Genomic DNA, 19876 nt, shown 5'->3' with positions numbered 1-19876 from the left:
TTACAAGAATCTCAAGTCTTACGCAGTTACTGAACAATAAACACATAACACCTCCAATGAAACAATCAGGAAATTGACAACTTAAACATCAAGGAAAATTCGAATGAGAAACAGAATTGTGTCCGTGAATTTGAGTTTATATCCTTATTTTTCTTTTACTATTCTCAACCCTTACGCAATTAACCCAACAATAAACAAATAACCTCCCCAATTAATAACGAAACTAATAACTTAAACAGCACCAAATATCCACCCTAACCACAGCATCTTCGCAAACAAGTACCCGACGAACACCTGAACCACACCTGAGCCACAGCTGAACCTCACCTGGTACTCGCCGCAAACTTACCACACAACCACCGCCAACACCACCACCTCGGACAGACCCACAACCACGACACGGCGAAGATTAGAATAATGAGGGGGAAATACAAGGTGTCCGTGGAGATATTGACAGATAGGGGAGATGTGCGTGTGGGGAGACAGACGTACATGAGCGGCCTGTGTGTACAAATGATGAAGTCCGGCTTTGAGTTTTTGTACACGAGACGGGAGGAGGTCTGGAGCCACTGCCAGCTGCCGTCCCGCGTCTGTAGGCGGTAAGCGATCATGCCCGACGCGCCCGTCTTGAGGACTGCAAGGGAGCAAGTCATACTGAGTCACACTGGGTCACACTACTTTTCTTTTTATGTAGGAGGGGGACCGGCCAAGGGCAAGAGAATTAGAAGTTGCCGGTCCCCAAACAGAATCAGAAACCATTGTCAAAAATTGGAGGGTCATCATTAGGTCACATTTGGTTATAGGTGAATAAATAATATTAATAGTACTTGGTTTTATGAGGTTACTAAGGGTCATACTGAGTCACACAGGGTCACAATGGGTCATAGCATCATTAGGTCACATTTAGTTATAGGTAAATGAGTAACATCGGTAACTCTTGGTTTTAGTAGATTACTAAGGGTCATACTGAGTCACACTGAGTCACATTGGGTCACATTGGGTCACACTGTGTCATATCATCATTAAGTCTTGGTTATAACAGGTGAAGGAATGCAACATTTGGTTATATTAGGATACTGAAGGGTGAGGTCACAATGAATCATAGTGGGTCACACTGGATTACATCAACATTAGGTCACACTTTGTTATAATAATAAGTGAATGAATTATATAGGTAACAGTTAAAAGGATCACATAATCACTAGGTCACAATTCATTATATTGAGGAAGGAGGTCACACTGAATCACACTGAGTCACATAATCATTGGGTAACACTTGCCCACACCCGTTTATATTAGGTTGTTGAGGGAGGAGGTCACACTGAAATCACACTGCATCACATTATCACTGAGTCACACCTGGCCACACATGGTCACATTAGGTCACATTAAGTCACTGAGAGGGAACAAAACTGCAGATATTTTATGACCCCACCAAGTCGTAAAAAAAGGTCACATCACTCAGAGTTGTCCCGTGGCGCATGATTACCGCGGGCCACACTAACTAAGCTAACGAGAAGCAGGAAAGGTCACGGTACTTAAAATAGGAATAAGAGGAATAACAATGCGATAAAAATAAAGAGGAAAAAAAGAATAAAAAGTTAAGGCGATAATGGAGAGGAGTGATTTGCCTCCTGACTCCTTCACTCCTTCGCTCCTTCCCGAGGCTATTATTATCCCATGTGACCCTCAACTGTGACCTTTAACCCTTCTACTGATGCGGTCACTCTTTGTTAATACTCCATGGCTAAAAATATATTGCAAATAATAAAGAGAGGGAGAGAGAGATAATGCGAGGTTAGTTTTGTCTCTTCTAAGCTGTAGAAATTACTGAAGAGACCGTAGTGTGAAAATGTGTCTAAAATGTAGTAGGTGATTATGGAAATACAAGAAAACTCAGATAAGGAAGAGGATTTGAGGTTCATTTTTTGTCTTTTCCTAAGCCTCAACATTTATCCAGGAAACTGTAGTACAAAAATGAAAAATTATAGTTGATTATGGAAAATGCAAGAAAACTCAGATGAAAGACATGAGTGAAGATGAATTCTGTCCTTTCTCAGTGTAAAAAATAGGTAATTATAGAGAAAAAAAATCTCGCAGGAAAAAGGATTAATTAAAATTTGACCTCAAACTTACGTTCCTGGTGGGCTGAGGCGACGTAGGCGAGGTCATCGTAGTGGACGAGGTCATACCCGCCCTTGTTGACCAGCTCGAGGTCACTGTAGCCCAGCAGCATCTTGCCTCTGGAAGGGGAAATTGACACATGAGGAAGTTGAAATAGTCTGAAAAATTTTGGCAACAGGTTGAAACTGATTGAAAATTTTTGGTACGAGACAAACTGCCTAAATTCTTTCTTCCATTTTCTTTCTTTCTTTCTTTTTTTTTTTTTTTTTGGCGCGGTAACAAAGACATGAGGACTGGAAACACAGGGAAGAAAAGAGTAGCTATAGAGAAAAGAATAGAGAATAATTAGAAAAAGAGAAGAAAAAACAGAAGAAAAGAAAAAGGAGAAGGAAAAACAGAAAAAAAGAAGAATGAATAGAGAGAATGAATAAAGAAAAATACATCATTATGAGCAAAGGAGGAGGAGAAACAGTGAAAATAAAACACACACACACACACACACACACACACACACACACATAATCCCTCTCAACACACACACGCACACACTCTCCACAAACGCAGCACAAAACACAAAACCAAACCCAAATTCTTCATCTACGTAGTTTTAACAGCAATCTTTCTTATACTGCCGAAAAAAAAAGGGGAGGGTTATGCGTCCCCTTTGTTATACAGGTAGGGAGTTAATGGCAGGTAAAGGGGTGCAGGTACAGGGGAAGCAGGTGAACAAATGAACACACCTATACACCTGCGCATACAATTTCCCCTTCACTCCGCCAATTTTCCATATAAATTCACCGGAAAATGGACCATAAATGCGTACTGTTTATTACGTTTAATCCTCCGCCCGTTTTCTTTCCTTCCCGTTTTTTTTTTCTTGCCGGATAATTTAGCGTGTACTGTGTTAGTTTATTATTTTTTTCTATGTTGTTTTTTTATGGTATGTGTTTTACGTGTTTGTTCGAATCCGTCTTTCTTTGCTCCATAAAAAAAAGGGGGTGATTTCAGTAATGGTTTGGCTCGTAAATTGGTCCAGGGAACTCTTGGTAATAGCGGGATAAAGCAGAGGCGCTGAGTGGACGGGAATGAATGACTGTACCTCTCTTGGGGTTCTCTTGCATATGAAAAGTTGCTTGTGTTCCTTTCTGTGTTTTCTTGTCCCTCTTTCTCGTGCTTGTGTTTTGGTTTGTGTGGAATGTGATTGCAGTGTTGAGTGTCCTTGATTGATAAGAAGGAGAGAATAAGAATTGGAGCAAAAAAATAACAGTGAAAATAGAAACACGAATGAGAATTTGAATGAGATTAAGAATAAGAACAGGAGGAAATAAGAAAAGGGATTGGAAGAAGAGTAAGGATATAAGAAGATTATTATTGAAACCAGGGAAAATATCAGTGAGAATAGGGCGATAATATGAATTAGAATGAGATTAAGAATAACAATAGGAGGAAATAGGAATAATGATTGGAATAAGAGTAGAATGAGGATAGGAAGAAAAGTAAGGAATAAAGAGAACACAAATGAAAAGAGAGAAAAAACACCTATGAAAACAACGACAAGAATAGAAATTAAAATAATGTTGAGAATAGGGACAACAAAAGCGAAGAAAAAAATAACACCTACTACTACTGCTACTACTACTACTACTACTACTACTACTACTACTACTACTACTACTACTACTACTACAGCAACCACAGACACACACAAACCCAAACCCAGTCGACCCCAGCCACTCCACACCTGTCCTCTGTCAACATACCTGCAGGCCAATCACTCAACACAAAATAACTACTTTACTGCCTCACCCAAAACACACACACACACACACACACACACACACACACACACACACACACACACACACACACACACACACACACACACACACACACGGGAAAGCATTTGCCTCGGACACACCAGCATTCATTTACTAATGGATGAGAGAGAGAGAGAGAGAGAGAGAGAGAGAGAGAGAGAGAGAGAGAGAGAGAGAGAGAGAGAGAGAAAGGGATGGTAAAAATAAAGTAATTAAATAAATGCAAGAGAGAGAAAAGTTTTTAGAGCATTTTATTACGAAGCAAATGGTCTCTCTCTCTCTCTCTCTCTCTCTCTCTCTCTCTCTCTCTCTCTCTCTCTCTCTCTCTCTCTCTCTCTCTCTCGCGTAACCCTGTCCATAACCTCACCCTCTACCCTATCTTTTGCTCCTCCCTCTTCTCCCTCTCCTCCCTCTCCCCTCTCCTCTGTCCCCTCTTCTGCCTTTTACATCACCGGACATCTATCTTAATTGAAAACTCCTGAAGGGGTGACAGGGAAAGAGACAACACTGATGGCTGTGTGGGGAAGTCAAATTTTTCCTTTCCTCTTTGTGTTTTAAGGATTTGTGAGGTTGGTGTGATGTTTTTTGGTGTATTAATAGCAGTAGTAATAATGGTGGTGGTAGTAATAGTAATAGTAGTAGTAGCAGTAGTAGTATAGGAAGAGTAGGAGTTATAGTAGTAGTAGTAGTAGTAGTAGTAGTAGTAGTAGTAGTAGTAGTAGTAGTGTTGTAATTAATGTTCTGCTTATAAAAGGGTCATTATTTTATGCTGAGTGACTCTCTCTCTCTCTCTCTCTCTCTCTCTCTCTCTCTCTCTCTCTCTCTCTCTCTCTCTCTCTCTCTCTCTCTCTCTCATCAAAATTTCATGCTGTTGGTTTCGTCCTGAAAGATCATGTCACCTCGAGGGTTAATTGCTTTCTCTCTCTCTCTCTCTCTCTCTCTCTCTCTCTCTCTCTCTCTCTCTCTCTCTCTCTCTCTCTCTCTCTCTCTCTCTCTCTCTCTCTCTCTTTCTGATGAATGATGAAGAAATATCGTGAAGAGCAAAAGACTAAAAAAAGCAGGAGGAGGAGGAGGAGGAGGAGGAGGAGGAGGAGGAGGAGGAGGAGGAGGAGGAGGAGGAGGAGGAAAGGGAAGAAGAAGAAGAAGAAGAAGAAGAAGAAGAAGAAGAAGAAGAAGAAGAAGAAGAAGAAGAAGAAGAAGAAGAAGAAGAAGAAGAAGAAGAAGAAGAAGAAAAAAAGAAAACAGAAATGAAGAATAGTTTTGAAATTCTCTCTTGACTGGAATTTACAACTATTGGATTCCTTTTGTTCTTTTTTTCCTTTTTTGTTATTGTTTCCGTTCTTCATGTCGTTTGTGTTTTTATTAGTTATTGGTCTTTTATTTGTGTGTGTGTGTGTGTGTGTGTGTGTGTGTGTGTGTGTGTGTGTGTGTGTGTGTGTGTGTGTGTGTGTGTGTGTGTGTGTGTGTGTGTGTGTGTGTGTGTGTGTGTGTGTGTGTGTGTGTGTGTGTGTGTGTGTGTGTGTGTGTGTGTGTGTGTGTGTGTGTGTAAGATAGTCTACAGTTGAAATATAGATTAAGATACAAGTAAAATTCAAGTAAGATACAGAGATAGGTAAGTTACAGGTAAGATATAATAAGAGATACTATATGGAAGAAGAGGGAAGAAGACGACGTGGCAGACCAAAGAAAAGGTGGAAGGATCGCAATGGAGAGGACCTGAGGGAGAGAGGACTGAGTGGAGAGGAGGTTGGGGACAGGGCCTTGTGGAGAAGACTAGTGAGGAACAGCGACCCCGTATGAACATGGGAGGAGCTGCAGAAGAGGAAGAAGAAGAAGATATAGGTAAGTTAAATTCAAGGTAGGATAAAGAGAAAATACAGTAAGATAAAGATAATATTTAACTACACAGTCACTTACCATCACCACCATCATTATCATCACCATCTTTATCATTATCACTCACAAGCACTCAAGGCATTTCAGATTTCACACTCAATTCACTACACGTAAACAAGCACATCGATTTTAGTCACTCAGGGAAACAGTTGAATAATAAAAAGAGAGAGAGAGAGAGAAAAAAAAAAAAATCGAAGAGCTTACGTATAATATGTTTGCGTATATTTAAGTGGACAAGAGAGAGAGAGAGAGAGAGAGAGAGAGAGAGAGAGAGAGAGAGAGAGAGAGAGAGAGAGAGAGAGAGAGAGAGAGAGAGAGAGAGAGAGAGACTGTGTGTGTGTGTGTAGTTTCCGTCACTGCCAGAAAGAGTGAGTGAGTAAGAGGGAGGAGGTAGGTATGTACTTTCCTGCGTCCTTTACGTGTAACGAGCAATCACTGGTTTGAGTTACTGCCACGTAATTGAGCCACTCCTCGTCTACTTAGCGTCATTAGCTCGAGCCGACAATACCGTGTGGTTTGGGCTCCCAACTCATTTTGTATCGATATCACAGGAAACAGTCATTGAGATGGGAGCGATCGATATCACCCTATAAGTAATGGAGATATTGACTTCTTTTTCCTGCTGGGGACGAGGTGAAGGGGCAGGGGTGAGGGTGCGGTATGGAGTTGGGGTGATAGGAGGGTGTACGAAGGGGTAAAAGGGAAAGATAAGCAGCTGGGATAGAGGTGATAGGAAGGTGTATGAAGGGTAGGAGAAGAAGTGTAAGTCATTGAGATTTTTAGGGTGTAATTGGAAGTGTGAAAACGAAGGGTGTAAATTTAGGGTGTATTTCGAAGGGATGCAATGCGAGATGAATGAAGGGAGAGGTTTTCAAGGTGTATGGAAGAAAGTTGAGGATTTGATGTGGAGGTAAGGGTGTAGAAATGGGTGTAGGCGTTGTAAAGAGGTATGAGACGTTATGCAAGGAAGAAGGGTGTTTGAGGAAGTAAGGAAGGGATATGGGAAGTAGGGTGTAGAAGGTGTAGGGGGATATGGGAGGGTTTAAGTGTAAGGAATAAGTGTAGGGAATACAGGAGGGGAGGGTAAAGTTGACGTATGGGAGGGTGTAAGGGGGAGTGTTTTTGGCAGAGTATACTTGTGTTCTCTGTTTGTGTTTCCCGTGTCTGTGAGTGTGTGTGGTGCAGACCCTCGACTTCTTATTTGCTGTCTGGTCAACATTCAAGGCTTATTTATTCGTTGTTTTCAGGGTTTATCCAGTTTTTAGTTCAATGTCTTCTTTTTTATTTAGTGTTCATGCAGCATTCTTCTTCCAGCGTTTTCTAATTTCTCCTGGAACTGTACTCAATTCGTTGAAAAGGTGTGGTGTTTTTCATACTATTATTTTATTTTATTTTTTTTACAAGATGTGCACTTTGGTTTTGCGATCTCTAATCTTGGGTTTTCTCCTCCTCCTCCTCCTCCTCCTCCTGTTGCTACTACTACTACTACTCCTGCTCTTTTTGCTTTCCTTTCATGTACACACACTACACATTTCCATCTTGCAAACATGCACTTCACTACTCAGTATACCCCACCCCCATCCCCACCACCACCATCACCACCACCACCACCACCAACGCCACCCAGCACTTTCTTCCCCCTGCTCCTCAATATTCACCCCAGTATGCACTTTTTTCCTCCGTCGCGCCCCCACCACACCTCCCAGTAGCCACACTCCGTTTTCCCCGGTCGTGTCTGTCTCTCCGCTGACACACCCCGACTCTGCTTGTCTAATCTCCCCTCCATCAGGTGCCGCTCCGCCCCTGCTGCCCTCCCTGCTGACGAGGCGGACAGGCCCATCACTACCCCCACCCATCCCTACCCCAGCTCTTCCCCAGCCTTGTCCAGCCTTTCCCAGCCCCATCCCAGCCCTGTTCAGCCCTTCCCACCCATGTACAGCCCTGTCCAGCCCTGTCCAGCCCTGCCCAGCCCTGTCCAGCCCTGGCCACCCCTACCCAGTCCTTTCTAAGCTCTACCCAGCTCTCTCCATCCCTATCTAGCCCTGCACGGTCCTACCCAGTCCTTCTCAGCTCTATCTGGCTTTAACCCTGCACTTCGCAGCCCTACCTAGCCCTGCCCAGCCCTGTCTAGCCCTTCTTGGCCCTTCTTGGTCCTTCCCCAGCCCTGCCCAGCCTAACTCAGCCCTACCCAATCCCTCCCGAGCACTGGCCAGCCTTCCTTAGCTCTTTCAAGTCCTGCCTAAGCCCCACCAGCCTTTTCCAGCCCTGCCTAGCCTTACCCAGCACTACCCATCCCTCCCCAGCCCTCGCCAGCCCTACATCTTGCCAGTGTGTCAGGGCTGAGGGCCGACACGAGGCATTAGAGCCCCCATAATTTGAGTAATTACCTTCAGTGGGGCCCAGTCGTGTTCAGGTCCCGCTGACGTCTCCCTGGCCCTGTTCTCTTCCTCACCCGTCTTGCCTCTCTTATCCGACGACACTTGCCCTTCTCCCCCTCCTCCTCTTCCCTCCCTCTTCCTCCTCGTCGTCTCTCATCTCGCTCTTCTTCCCTCCTTGCCTCCCTCCCGTTCTTGTTCTCTTCTTCTTCCTCCTGTTCCTACTCCTCCATCTTCCTTCTTTCCTTCACTCTTATTCTTGTTCTCTTGTTTCTCTGCATCATTTACTCTATTACATCTCGAATAGACAAGGAGTATCCGAACCCATCCCAGCCTTTCCGATCTCATTACCACGTCTCTTGATTTTTTTCTTGTTTCTCCTTTTTTTCTCCTAACTCCCTGTCCAGAAAGGGGCGGCACGGGAGGAGGTTCTGAATAGCCTCCAAATAGCCAAGGAGCATTTGAACCCAACCCAGTATTTCCTATCTCACTACAAAGCTAATTTTTTTTTTTTTTTTTTTTTGGCTTCTCCTTTTTCCCTCCCAACTCCCTGTCTAGATTGGGACGACACAAGAACAGGATCTGAATGGACAAATAAGCATCTGAATCCAACCCAGCATCTATTTCATTACCGCATTTTAGGGAGATTTCCTTTTCCTTTTTTCTTAACACCGTATCCTTTTCTCCCTTCCCTTCCCTGTCTAGGATGGGGCGGCACAGGAGCGGGATCTGAACGGCTTCTGAATACCCAAGGAGCATTTGAACCCACCGCAGCACCCCGGGAGACATTGGGAGGGTGGTGAGAGAAGCCTGGAGACACTGGGAGGGTTAGGTGATAGACAGAGACCGCGAGCAACCCCCTTGTTACTCTGCTGTCCCAGGGTATCACAATTGCACACGGGGGAAGGGCGGCGTGGCGCGGATAATGATGCCCTTCGATGGATAATGACGGATCGGTGGTGACATCCTTGGGCCAGCTGAGATGATGACGCATGGCCAGAGGAAGAGAAGAGGATGGAGCAGAGAAGGATGAAGGAAGAGGAGGGAAGGAGGTAGGAAAGCAGAGAGGGTTATGTAAGGATTTGCTAGGTGTATGATAAAGGGGGGACGGAAAAAGAGAGAGAGAGAGAGAGAGAGAGAGAGAGAGAGAGAGAGAGAGAGAGAGAGAGAGAGAGAGAGAGAGAGAGAGAGAGAGAGAGAGAGAGAGAGAGAGAGAGAGAGAGAGAGAGACCGAAACAGAGAGAAAGAAATAGAAACATACAGACAGGAAAACAGAAAGACATAGAGACTAACTCACACATACACACACACACACACACACACACACACACACACACACACACACACACACACACACACAAACAAGGCCAGAATCCAGAACTCACTTTTGGTCCATCGACACGAGAGATAGGTCGAGTTTGTGCTTAGACTTGTACATGATCTCCTTTTGTGGCAGCTCCAGCAGTGAGGGAGGGCCGAAGGGTGTGCACACGGCGAACAGGGCCAGGGGCGCGTCCTCCGTCTTGCGGTTCTGCCCGTGAAGGATCTTGATCTTCCCCCGCACGTCTAGCCGCTGAGGGAACGAAAGAAGCGTGTAGGATTAAGGATGAGGAGAGAAAGGGATGATAAAAAAGAAAAAGAAGCTGGATGATCAAACAGAAAGAAAAAATGAATGGTTTGGATCACAAGTAAGGAAGTTGATAATAAAAAAATAACTTATAGTAGGAAAATAAACTGTTAGGATTAAGAATAAAGTAGATAATGAGAAAAAAGATAGAAAAAAAATGAGCGGTTTGGATTAGGAATAATGAAGCGGGTGATTAAAAACAACTAGAATAGAAAAAAAAAGAACAGGATTAATAAGGAAGTAGATAGTGAAATGGAAAAGAAGAGACTAAATAGAAAAATGAACAGTTTGAATTAGATATGAGGAAAGAAGCAGATGATGAGATAAGGACAGAGAAAAATGAGAAAAACGGTACAGCTGGGATTTAAAAAGAAGTAGAAGATAAATAAAAGAAGAAAAGAAAAAATAGATTAACATTGAAGAAGAACCAGATACTAGCTAAGAAAAATAACTAAAAAAAGGAAGAGAAAACAGGCGATAACAAGTAAAAGATGAATAGAAAAATGAAGCAGTTGAGATTATCAATAAGGAAGAAGTATACAACGAAAAAAAATAAATAAATAAACAGAATAACAAACAAATATTTAAAAATACAATACCATTTTATAATTCTCCTCTCTCTCCCCAATTCCTTTCTTCCTTTTTCAATTACATGTTATTCCCCTTCCTCTCCTTCCGTTCTCCATCTCCTCTAATCACTCCTCGTCCTCGCCCTTCCTCCTTTATCATCATTTTCCTTCTCTTCCCATTTGTGTTGACTTGTTCAGTGTTTATCAGTCATGTTTCCTCCTCTTTTCCCCCTCCTTTCCTTCTCCCTCTCCCTCTCTTTCTGTCAATCGTCCTTTTCATTACCCATTTCTCCCCCATTATGCGTCTTTTCGCCATTCACATTCCCTTATCCATTTGTCTTCCTTCATATTGTCTTCCCCTTCTTGTTTATTTGGCCTCCCCTCCTTGTTTTCTTGTTTTTTTTTTTTTGTTTCAGATTTTCTTTCACGTTTTCTTTCCGTTTTTTTTTTTTTCAAGGTTAACTAAAGTCGTGGAAAGTTTTGAATTTTTTTTTTAATGGCTAACAATATTTTCATTTATTGTACGATTTCGTGTTTTCTTTTCTTTTTTTTTATTTCTTCAAGATGCTTTTCTTTCCCTTTTTCTTCTCTTTTATTTTTCTTTTAATCTTCAACGTTTTTCATATTTGTTGTCTGTTATTATTTTTATTTCTCCTTCCCTTCGTATTATTAAGTTTTTCTTACACTTTCTACCCTTTCGCTGCTCTCTCTCTCTCTCTCTCTCTCTCTCTCTCTCTCTCTCTCTCTCTCTCTCTCTCTCTCTCTCTCTTTCTCTCTCATCACCAAATTCCTTCTATTCGCACAGACCAGAGAAAGAGAGAGAGAGAGAGAGAGAGAGAGAGAGAGAGAGAGAGAGAGAGAGAGAGAGAGAGAGAGAGAGAGAGAGAGAGAGGTGGGGGAGGGTATTGCCAAGGGTCTGGTTACCTACACACGCAAAATATCGATAATGTGTGGTGGCGACTTGCACAGTTCCCTCGTGTGCGTTTGTGTGCGTGTGTGTGCGTACTGTGTGTGTTCTTCATGTACGTATTGTGTGGCCAGGGTCTTTGTGAGTGTACGTGTGTGTGTGTGTGTGTGTGTGTGTGTGTGTGTGTGTGTGTGTGTGTGTGTGTGTGTGTGTGTGTGTGTGTGTGGAAAAATAATTTAGAGTTGTGTATTGTGATGTTTTTCTGTGTGTGTGTGTGTGTGTGTGTGTGTGTGTGTGTGTGTGTGTGTGTGTGTGTGTGTGTGTGTGTGTGTGTGTGTGTGTGTGTGTGTGTGTGTGTGTGTGTGTGTGTGTGTGTGTGTGTGTGTGTGTGTGTGTGTGTGTGTGATTACATAAAAGGAATTCCACTTATTCACGTTCATCAACTTTTATTGCTTACCTTTTTTTAACTTTTTAACTTTTTTTTTTACTTTCATTTGTGGGTTTGACCACTAGTTGCTCTCTCTCTCTCTCTCTCTCTCTCTCTCTCTCTCTCTCTCTCTCTCTCTCTCTCTCTCTCTCTCTCTCTCTCTCTCTCTCACAACCACATACCATACTAGTCACCACATTACCATCACCACCACTACTAACACCACCACCACCACCACCACCACAACTGTCCCCGCCTCACTAGGACAGATCAAGACTAATTACACGAATAGACTGAAAATGAGATAATATGAGGTCATTTGGCCAATCTTAATATGGTTTGGTCACACTGTCTGTCTGTCTCTCTGTCCATATGTTGCCAGTCATGCTACCACACACACACACACACACACACACACACACACACACACACACACACACACACACACACACACACACACACATACACACACACATACACGTACATACAGACAAACACATATTCACTTCTTGTCCCTCACAATCTTCGGAATTTTTCTTATTTTCCACGATTTTTACCCCTTTAATCTCTCTCTCTCTGTCTCTCTCTCTCTCTCTCTCTCTCTCTCTCTCTCTCTCTCTCTCTCTCTCTCTCTCTCTCTCTCTCTCTCTCATTACCCTTCATAAAGATTTTGGTTCCCATAACCCAGATACTCCCATTCCTCCTCCTCCTCCTTCTCCTCTTCCTCCTACTCCTATTACTTTTTTTCCTATTTCTTTCTTTTTCACTTCCCTTTTCTTCTTTTTCTTTTCCAAACCTCCGCTACCATCATCTTCATTTCATCATTTTCCTTCTCCTCCTTCTTCTCCTTCTCCTTCTCCTCCTCCTCCTCTTCCTCCTCTTCCTTCTGTACCCTCTTTACTCAAAGAAAATATGCCAATTTCAAACGCAGACTCGATTTACTGCCATAAAATGAAGTCAATAGAATTTTTATCACTTTTTTTGCTTCTCTCTAAGCAGGTCATAACAGTTTTATACGCTCAATTATCCCATGGTGGTGAGTACGCCTGTAATTGAGAGAGAGAGAGAGAGAGAGAGAGAGAGAGAGAGAGAGAGAGAGAGAGAGAGAGAGAGAGAGAGAGAGAGAGAGAGAGAGAGAGAGAGAGAGAGAGAGAGAGAGAGAGAGAGAGAGAGAGAGAGAGATAATTAACATTACTTTTTTTCTTGTTTCGTGTCATTACTATCATCATCACCATCACCACCACCACCACCACTGCAAGAAAATGGAGAGAAAAATGAATAAAGGGAGAGATAGAGAAGAAATTAAGATAGAACAGTAACTTTCCTTTATTTCTTTTCTCCTATGCACCACCACTACAATAAAAACAGAAAGAGGAATAAGTGAAAGAAGAGAAAGAGAAGAAATTAAGAAAACATTGTAACTTGACTTTTCTTAAATGTTTTTATTCTCTTCTATGCACCACCACCACCATCACCACCACCACCACCACCACCACCACCACCACCACCACCACAATAAGAAGAAGAAACTGGAAAGACGAATAAATAAAGAGAGAAACAGAGAAGAAATAAAGAAAATACGAGTACTGTAACAAATATTTTTTTTCGCTTACTTTTCCTCCTATGCACCACCACCACCAGCACAGCCACCCTCCCCCCTCTCTCTCTCTCTCTCTCTCTCTCTCTCTCTCTCTCTCTCTCTCTCTCTCTCTCTCTCTCTCTCTCTCTCTCTCCTGCCGTACCAACTTGAGGCAAAAATTGAGGCCATCCATCTTTGGGAAAATTATAGTGAGGTGGACTGTTCCTGGCGTCGTTGTGAGGGACAAATCCATAATGGCGCGATTTCATGCCTTGCCAAGTGGTCAAAATGTGCTACAGTATCAAGTCTGTGTCTCCGTGGCTGGGGAAGCGGCCTGGGGAGCTTTGAGGAAGGGCATTGGAAGGGTTAGAGGGAAGGGTTGATCACGGGTAGGTCTCTGTAGGTAAGGGGGAGAGATGGGGAGTTTTTTTGGGGATAGGTAGATAGGAAGGGATTGAGATAAAAGGGTTGGGAATGGTTGAGGAGTGTTAGGGGGAGTTTTAAGGAATGGGTTTTGGGAAGGGTTGAAATAAAAGGGTTGGGAGTGACTGGGAAGTGTTGAGGGAGGTTTTTGGGATACGTTGGGGAATGAAGGAGTGATGTAAAGAGGAGAGTTTGATTTTTTCCGTCCTTTCTAGTCTTTTCTTTGATTTTTCGGATTGTATTTTGCTTTGTTGCGGGTGAGTGGGTGGGGAGGGTGTTGGATTGGTGGGCTTGTGTGTGTGTGTGTGTGTGTGTGTGTGTGTGTGTGTGTGTGTGTGTGTGTGTGTGTGTGTGTGTGTGTGTGTGTGCGCACGCTAGCTGTCCCGTGTTTTGCTTCTCGATTCAAAAAAGAAAATGAGAAAAAAAATATGGCTGTAATCGACACACACACACACACACACACACACACACACACACACACACACACACACACACACACACACACACACTTGCACCCATAAAAATCACCACCCTTGAGCACATTACTCTAATTACATTAATACTATAAACACGTGCTTACATACATACATACATACACAAACACCGCCATAAATCAACACAACAAACACGTGGCAATATTTCACGCGCATCACGTGAACAAAAGCACAACAACATACCTGTCTTCACTTTTCCTCACCTGTCCTCCCTTCCCTTCCCCTTACTCGTACTCCCTTCCCTTCCTTGCCCTCACCTGTCCCTCCTCCACCCAGGTAAGAGTAAGCACATGGTCGGGCAGGGTGACATCTTCCCACCCTGGCCACTCCCTAGGGTGAAGAAGGTGGTGAGAGAGAGAGAGAGAGAGAGAGAGAGAGAGAGAGAGAGAGAGAGAGAGAGAGAGAGAGAGAGAGAGAGAGAGAGAGAGAGAGAGAGAGAGAGAGAGAGAGTGAAGGTGGAAAAGAAAGGGAAAGAGAGAGATATATATAGAGAGGAAGTGTTGGACAAGAAGGAAGAGGAGAGACACAAAAAATAATTAGGACAAGAGAGAGAGAGAGAGAGAGAGAGAGAGAGAGAGAGAGAGAGAGAGAGAGAGAGAGAGAGAGAGAGAGAGAGAGTACACGAGTTATTTTCTTTTCCTTTTTTTAGTCCCCATGTTTTCACTCAGGAATAAATTTGGACGTCTGGCCGCGGGAGGGAATATACTTGCCACGATCAGATATAAAATTTACGGTCGCCAGTGTGCTCTCAATAATGATAATAAAGGACTGTGTCAAGAGTGAGCGTGGGAGCGTGGACACCTGACCCTCACTCTCCCTCACTCTCCCTCAGTCTCCCTCCTCCTCCTCCTCCTCCTCCTCCTCCGCCTTCGTCTTCTTTGCCTCCTCCTCCTCATCATATTCCTCCTACACGTTCTATTTTTGTTTTCTATCTTCCTCTCTCTTCTTTCTTCTCTTCCTATCGCCTTCATTTTCTTCTTTCTCTTCTTTTTTCTTCATATTTTCTGTTTGTATACGCATAGAAAGAAGTGGAAGAGAGGAAAAGACACTGGAAGAAGAGGAAGAGGAAGAGGAAGAGGAGGAGGAGGAGGAAGAGGAGAAGGTGAAGAAAATAAGGAAGGGAAGCCGTGACGGAGGGTAGGAATTGGTAAAAATGTGTGTGGTGAGAGAGAGAGAGAGAGAGAGAGAGAGAGAGAGAGAGAGAGAGAGAGAGAGAGAGAGAGTGAGAGGGAGTTTCCTCGAAAGGTGAAAACACTCAGTCAGTCACAGTCTCCCGGGTTACCGTTCAAAACACACACACACACACACACACACACACACACACACACACACACACACACACACACACACACACACACACAGGGTCATTAAATGTAAATGTACAGGGACTAATGGCTGGGATTTATTCATACAAGGAAGAAAATGACGGGGAGGCAAGGAAAAAGGAGGAAAATAAGAAAATGTGCCGGAAAAGGGGAAAAAATATTCACCTCGTTGATTCTCAAAGTAAAGGAGGAGAAATAAATGATAATGAGGAGAGAGAGAGAGAGAGAGAGAGAGAGAGAGAGAGAGAGAGAGAGAGAGAGAGAGAGAGAGAGAGAGAGAGAGAGAGAGAGAGAGAGAGAGAGAGAGAGGATACGAAAGAAAATAACTAAAGAAACCAAGAATAAGAACCACAAGCACGAAAATAATAAAAAAAAAGAATTAGAAGATATACACGAATAAAAGAAAGCTAAGAGGAGAAGGAGGAGGAGGAGGAGGAGGAGGAGGAGGAGGAGGAGGAGGAGGAGGAGATCAAGAACGATAGGGACTGTGGTTACGGATACGCTTCCTGAACAAATATTACGCATAATCATTTGCAGGCGTTCCAAAGTACATACGCAAATTATAGTACGGAAAGGGGACGGAGGAGGAGGAGGAGGAGGAGGAGGAGGAGGAGGAGGAGGAAGAGGAAGAGGAAGAGGAGGAGGAGGAGGAGGAGGAGGAGGAGGAGGAGGAGGAGGAGGAGGAGGAAGAGGAAGAGGAGGAGGAGGAGGAGGAGGAGGAGAGGGGTGAAGTACAAGGGAAGATGAGGGAAGAGAAAGGAGGGAGAGAGGGAGAGGGGGAGAGGGCAGAGTAGAATTATGGGTGGAGTTGAGATCGTAATGCAGTTTGCAACGGTGTAAATTGCGCCCATAAAACACTAAGGAAGCGAGGCGGGACTTACTAAGGTGGGGGAGGGGGAGGGGAGGAGGGGGAGGGCTAGGGGGAGAGGGGAGGGGAGCATTACAGGGGCGTGTCCTCAAGTGCATTAAAGCATCACTGGGCGTCGATGTACTAGTGTTGTGCTCCACTGGGCGCCGGCAGCAGGGACGCCACGTGGCCCTTACAGGAGTGCAAATGTAGATGCAAGTTTTTTTTTTTTTTTATCACTGGGGTTCTTCTTAGTTTTAGACGCTCATACAATAAAAAGGTAGACATAAGAAGGGTTTTGCTTTAATTGTTTTTTTTTTCTTAGGATCAGACGCTCATAGGAATAAAAGGTAGATTCACGTAGGCCTTATCATCACTGGGGTTCTTTTTCTCAGTTTTAGACGTTCGTAGGAGTACGAGAAGCTTTACTTGTTTTCATCGGATTACTATTAAAGTTTTTGTTGTCCTTAGTCAATCTTTCTTAATCTTAAAAAAATGTAAAAAAATAAATAAATAAAATAAAATGAATGCTTCCAGTGTTAGTTGTGTTTAGTGCGTTGAGTGAACATCTAGCAGTGAAAGAGTTAACCACAGTGGGAATGAGTGAAAATGTTACGACACTTTCTGCATCATCGTCTTCTGTCACGGAAAATGCGTTATAAATAGAGACATTTTAGCGCACTGCAGGAAAAACACACCAGAATTTGGAATCTTTATAACTAAACCTTCATTCCGTGAATCTGCATCAGAGAAAAGACTCACGATATTGAAACAGTTCTACACATCCTCCTCTTTGTCCATAAAATACTCCGCTATAAATAAGACGTTTTAGTACACGGCAGGGAAAACATACTGAAATTTGAACCCTTTAAAACTGTAGTGTATGTAAGGCGTGGGACGATAAAACTGCAGGTGTTGGTGGAGGTGAGAGTGAAAATACAGGTTGCAAGAGACAGGTAAAAAAAAAGATGTAATAATGCAGGTGTGGTGAACTACAGGTGTGTGGGAAGAAGGGATACAAGGAGGGAAGGGAAGGTGTGGCGAGCAGGAATGTGGGTGATGGATGAGGGCGTGTGGGTGAGTGTGTGTGTGTGTGGGTGTGTGTGACAGATAAGCTGACAACATCCCTTCTCCTTCTTGTTGCTAAATTACAATTACTTCCTTTCGATACTGATGATTGTGAGGAAGGAGGAGAGAGGGAGAGGTGAAGTGTGTCTGGGAGAAGGAGAAGTATTTCAATGCAAGGAAATGAAGCACAAATACAACACAATTGGGAGTGATTTACGCGCCCCACAAGCTTCAATCGCGGAAGTAGTTATACTACTTAGCTTCTTCCTTCCCTCCCTCCCCCTCCCTTCACTCTTCTTTCCGCTCTCGTGCCTTTCTCCCTTCCCTTCCTTTACTTTCCACCCCGCGAACTTGTATTAACTCCCAAACAATCATTGCAAACAACTGAGCGATTCTTTAAACACTCCGAAATCATTAATACTACACTAAATAATGCGTGAAAAAATATTAAAGTAGCTGAAGCAGCCCTCATTCATTATGAAAACATATCAAAATACTTAAAATTTCTTCATAGTTAAAAAAAAAAATTACTATACCTTTAAAAATCCCTAAAGTTACCAAAGCATCCACGAATTTCCCTATGAACTCAGTAATAATCCAAAGAAGTTAATAAACCACTTAGAAAGTGTCCCTCTTCACTGCCGAGATCTGTTTTCTTGCTTATATTTCCTTTTCTTTCCTCTTATTATCCAAAATCCATGCACTGTTCTCTTTGTTCCCTCACTACATGCATTTCCAAGCTAATATGTCCCTGTAAAGTCCTCCTCCTCTTCTTCCCCTCTATATGGGTGCTGTAATCTTAAACTTTCCTTCCCACCCTCCGTGACTCACCAGAAAGCCAGAGGTGTTGTCCAGCAGGCATCTGAAGCGGACGGTGAAGTTCCTCTCGAGCGCCACCTGGTCCCCGTGCAGCGCCTCCTGTAGGGTGAGCTGCGACTGGTCCGGTGGCAAGTGAGAGTTCCACATGAGTTGGCGCTGCAGCTCCTCCCGGTCCTCTGAGTGCACCAGTTCGTAGACACTCTGGTGCACGATGTCGCTCTGAGGGAGGAGAGGTGGAGGGTGAGTGTGTGGTTGAGTTTCATTGAGTGTTATGAGTGAGTTTGTGTTGCTTTAGTTTTGAGTCTTCGTTTGGGTGAGCATGTGTTTGTGTTTCTGTGATTGTTATGAGTCTGGGTTTGTGTTAGCTTAGTTTTGAGTCTTCGTTTAGTTGAGCATGTGGGAGTTGAGTTTCAGTGAGTATAATTATGAGTTTTTTGTTGGCATAATTGTGAGCGTATAGATGATATGGGTGAGGATATGAGTGTGTCTGGGTGAGTCTCAGTTTGGGTGAGCATATACTCGTATGAGTCTCAGTTTACTAAAAAGAGCAGCCAAAAGAAGAACAAGAAACAGGAGGAGCAGGAGGAAGAAGAGGAGGAAGAAGAAGGGGAGAAGGACGAGGAGGAAGAGAATCAGGTTAGTCGTATTTCATTCATCTACCATTCTACCTGAGGACAAATTCCTTCCTGTTTCTTTCTTGAATATAACTTCATCAAACGTGAACTTGTGACGTCAACTATTGTCCTCATTACTATATGAAACAAAGACGAAAGGGACCAATAGAGATAAGCTGCATGAAGTACTAGACAGGTAACCAAAACAGAGAAAAAAAAAAATGCAGAGACAGAAAAGGGAAAGAGGATATGAAAACATGATAAACGACAGATATTTAGACAAACACAGACAGACAAACACACATGCCGCTTTGCTAAGGGAGACAAGAGTTAGGTGAGCATTTCCGTAAAGTCAAGAAGTCAAAGGAGAACAAGAGAAGAACCAACAGCAGCTGACCTATTGGCCCTTGTGATAAAGCATTCTGATCTAAACTGAGGGATGTAGGATATTAAGGACAACAAGGGCAGTAAAGGTCAACAGTGGAAGGGAAAAGTTGAGTCATTTTCCTCAATAAACAAGAACAGAAAACAAGAAGAGATATATTATTACTTGAAAACAAACAAAAAAGAAATGCAATAGTAATCTAAACTAAGATATGGAGGAGATTAGAGACAAAGAGATGGTAAAGGTCGGAATGAATAGATGAATAATTTTTCTCAGTGCACAAGAATATAAATAACGATGATATATATTATTACCTGAGACCAAACAAAGAAGATAAGTTGCAGTAATCTAAACTAAGAGATGGAGGATTTTAGAGGCAATGGATGGTAAAAGATCACAAATGGAATGCCTAGGTGAACAATTTCCCTCAATAAACAAGAATAGGAAACACGAAATACGAAGAAAAAAAAAATGTAATATCCCCTGAAACAAAACAAAGAAGAAGTGAAAGATTACAAAAACAAAACATCTTGAAACATAAGAATTTAACTTTTTTTTTTTTTTTTTTTTTGGGGCACAG

The 19876-nt window shown here is 43.0% G+C and overlaps 1 protein-coding gene across 1 annotated transcript in view; it reads right to left on the bottom strand.

Moving 5' to 3' along the window:
* Positions 1 to 19876, bottom strand: part of LOC135114832 (nuclear receptor coactivator 1-like) — a 277887-nt gene that overhangs the window by 7693 nt on the left and 250318 nt on the right. Inside the window, 4 exon segments of the mRNA XM_064030953.1 lie at positions 493 to 634; positions 2137 to 2243; positions 9598 to 9785; positions 18310 to 18516. Of these exon segments, the coding sequence (XP_063887023.1) occupies positions 493 to 634; positions 2137 to 2243; positions 9598 to 9785; positions 18310 to 18516 (644 nt within the window).

This window comes from Scylla paramamosain, chromosome 28, assembly GCF_035594125.1.
Source record: "Scylla paramamosain isolate STU-SP2022 chromosome 28, ASM3559412v1, whole genome shotgun sequence".
In the NCBI taxonomy this organism is placed as follows: Eukaryota; Metazoa; Arthropoda; class Malacostraca; order Decapoda; family Portunidae; genus Scylla; species Scylla paramamosain.
The sequence above is the reverse complement of the archived record's forward strand: the minus strand, read 5'-3'. Positions and strand labels throughout refer to the sequence as shown.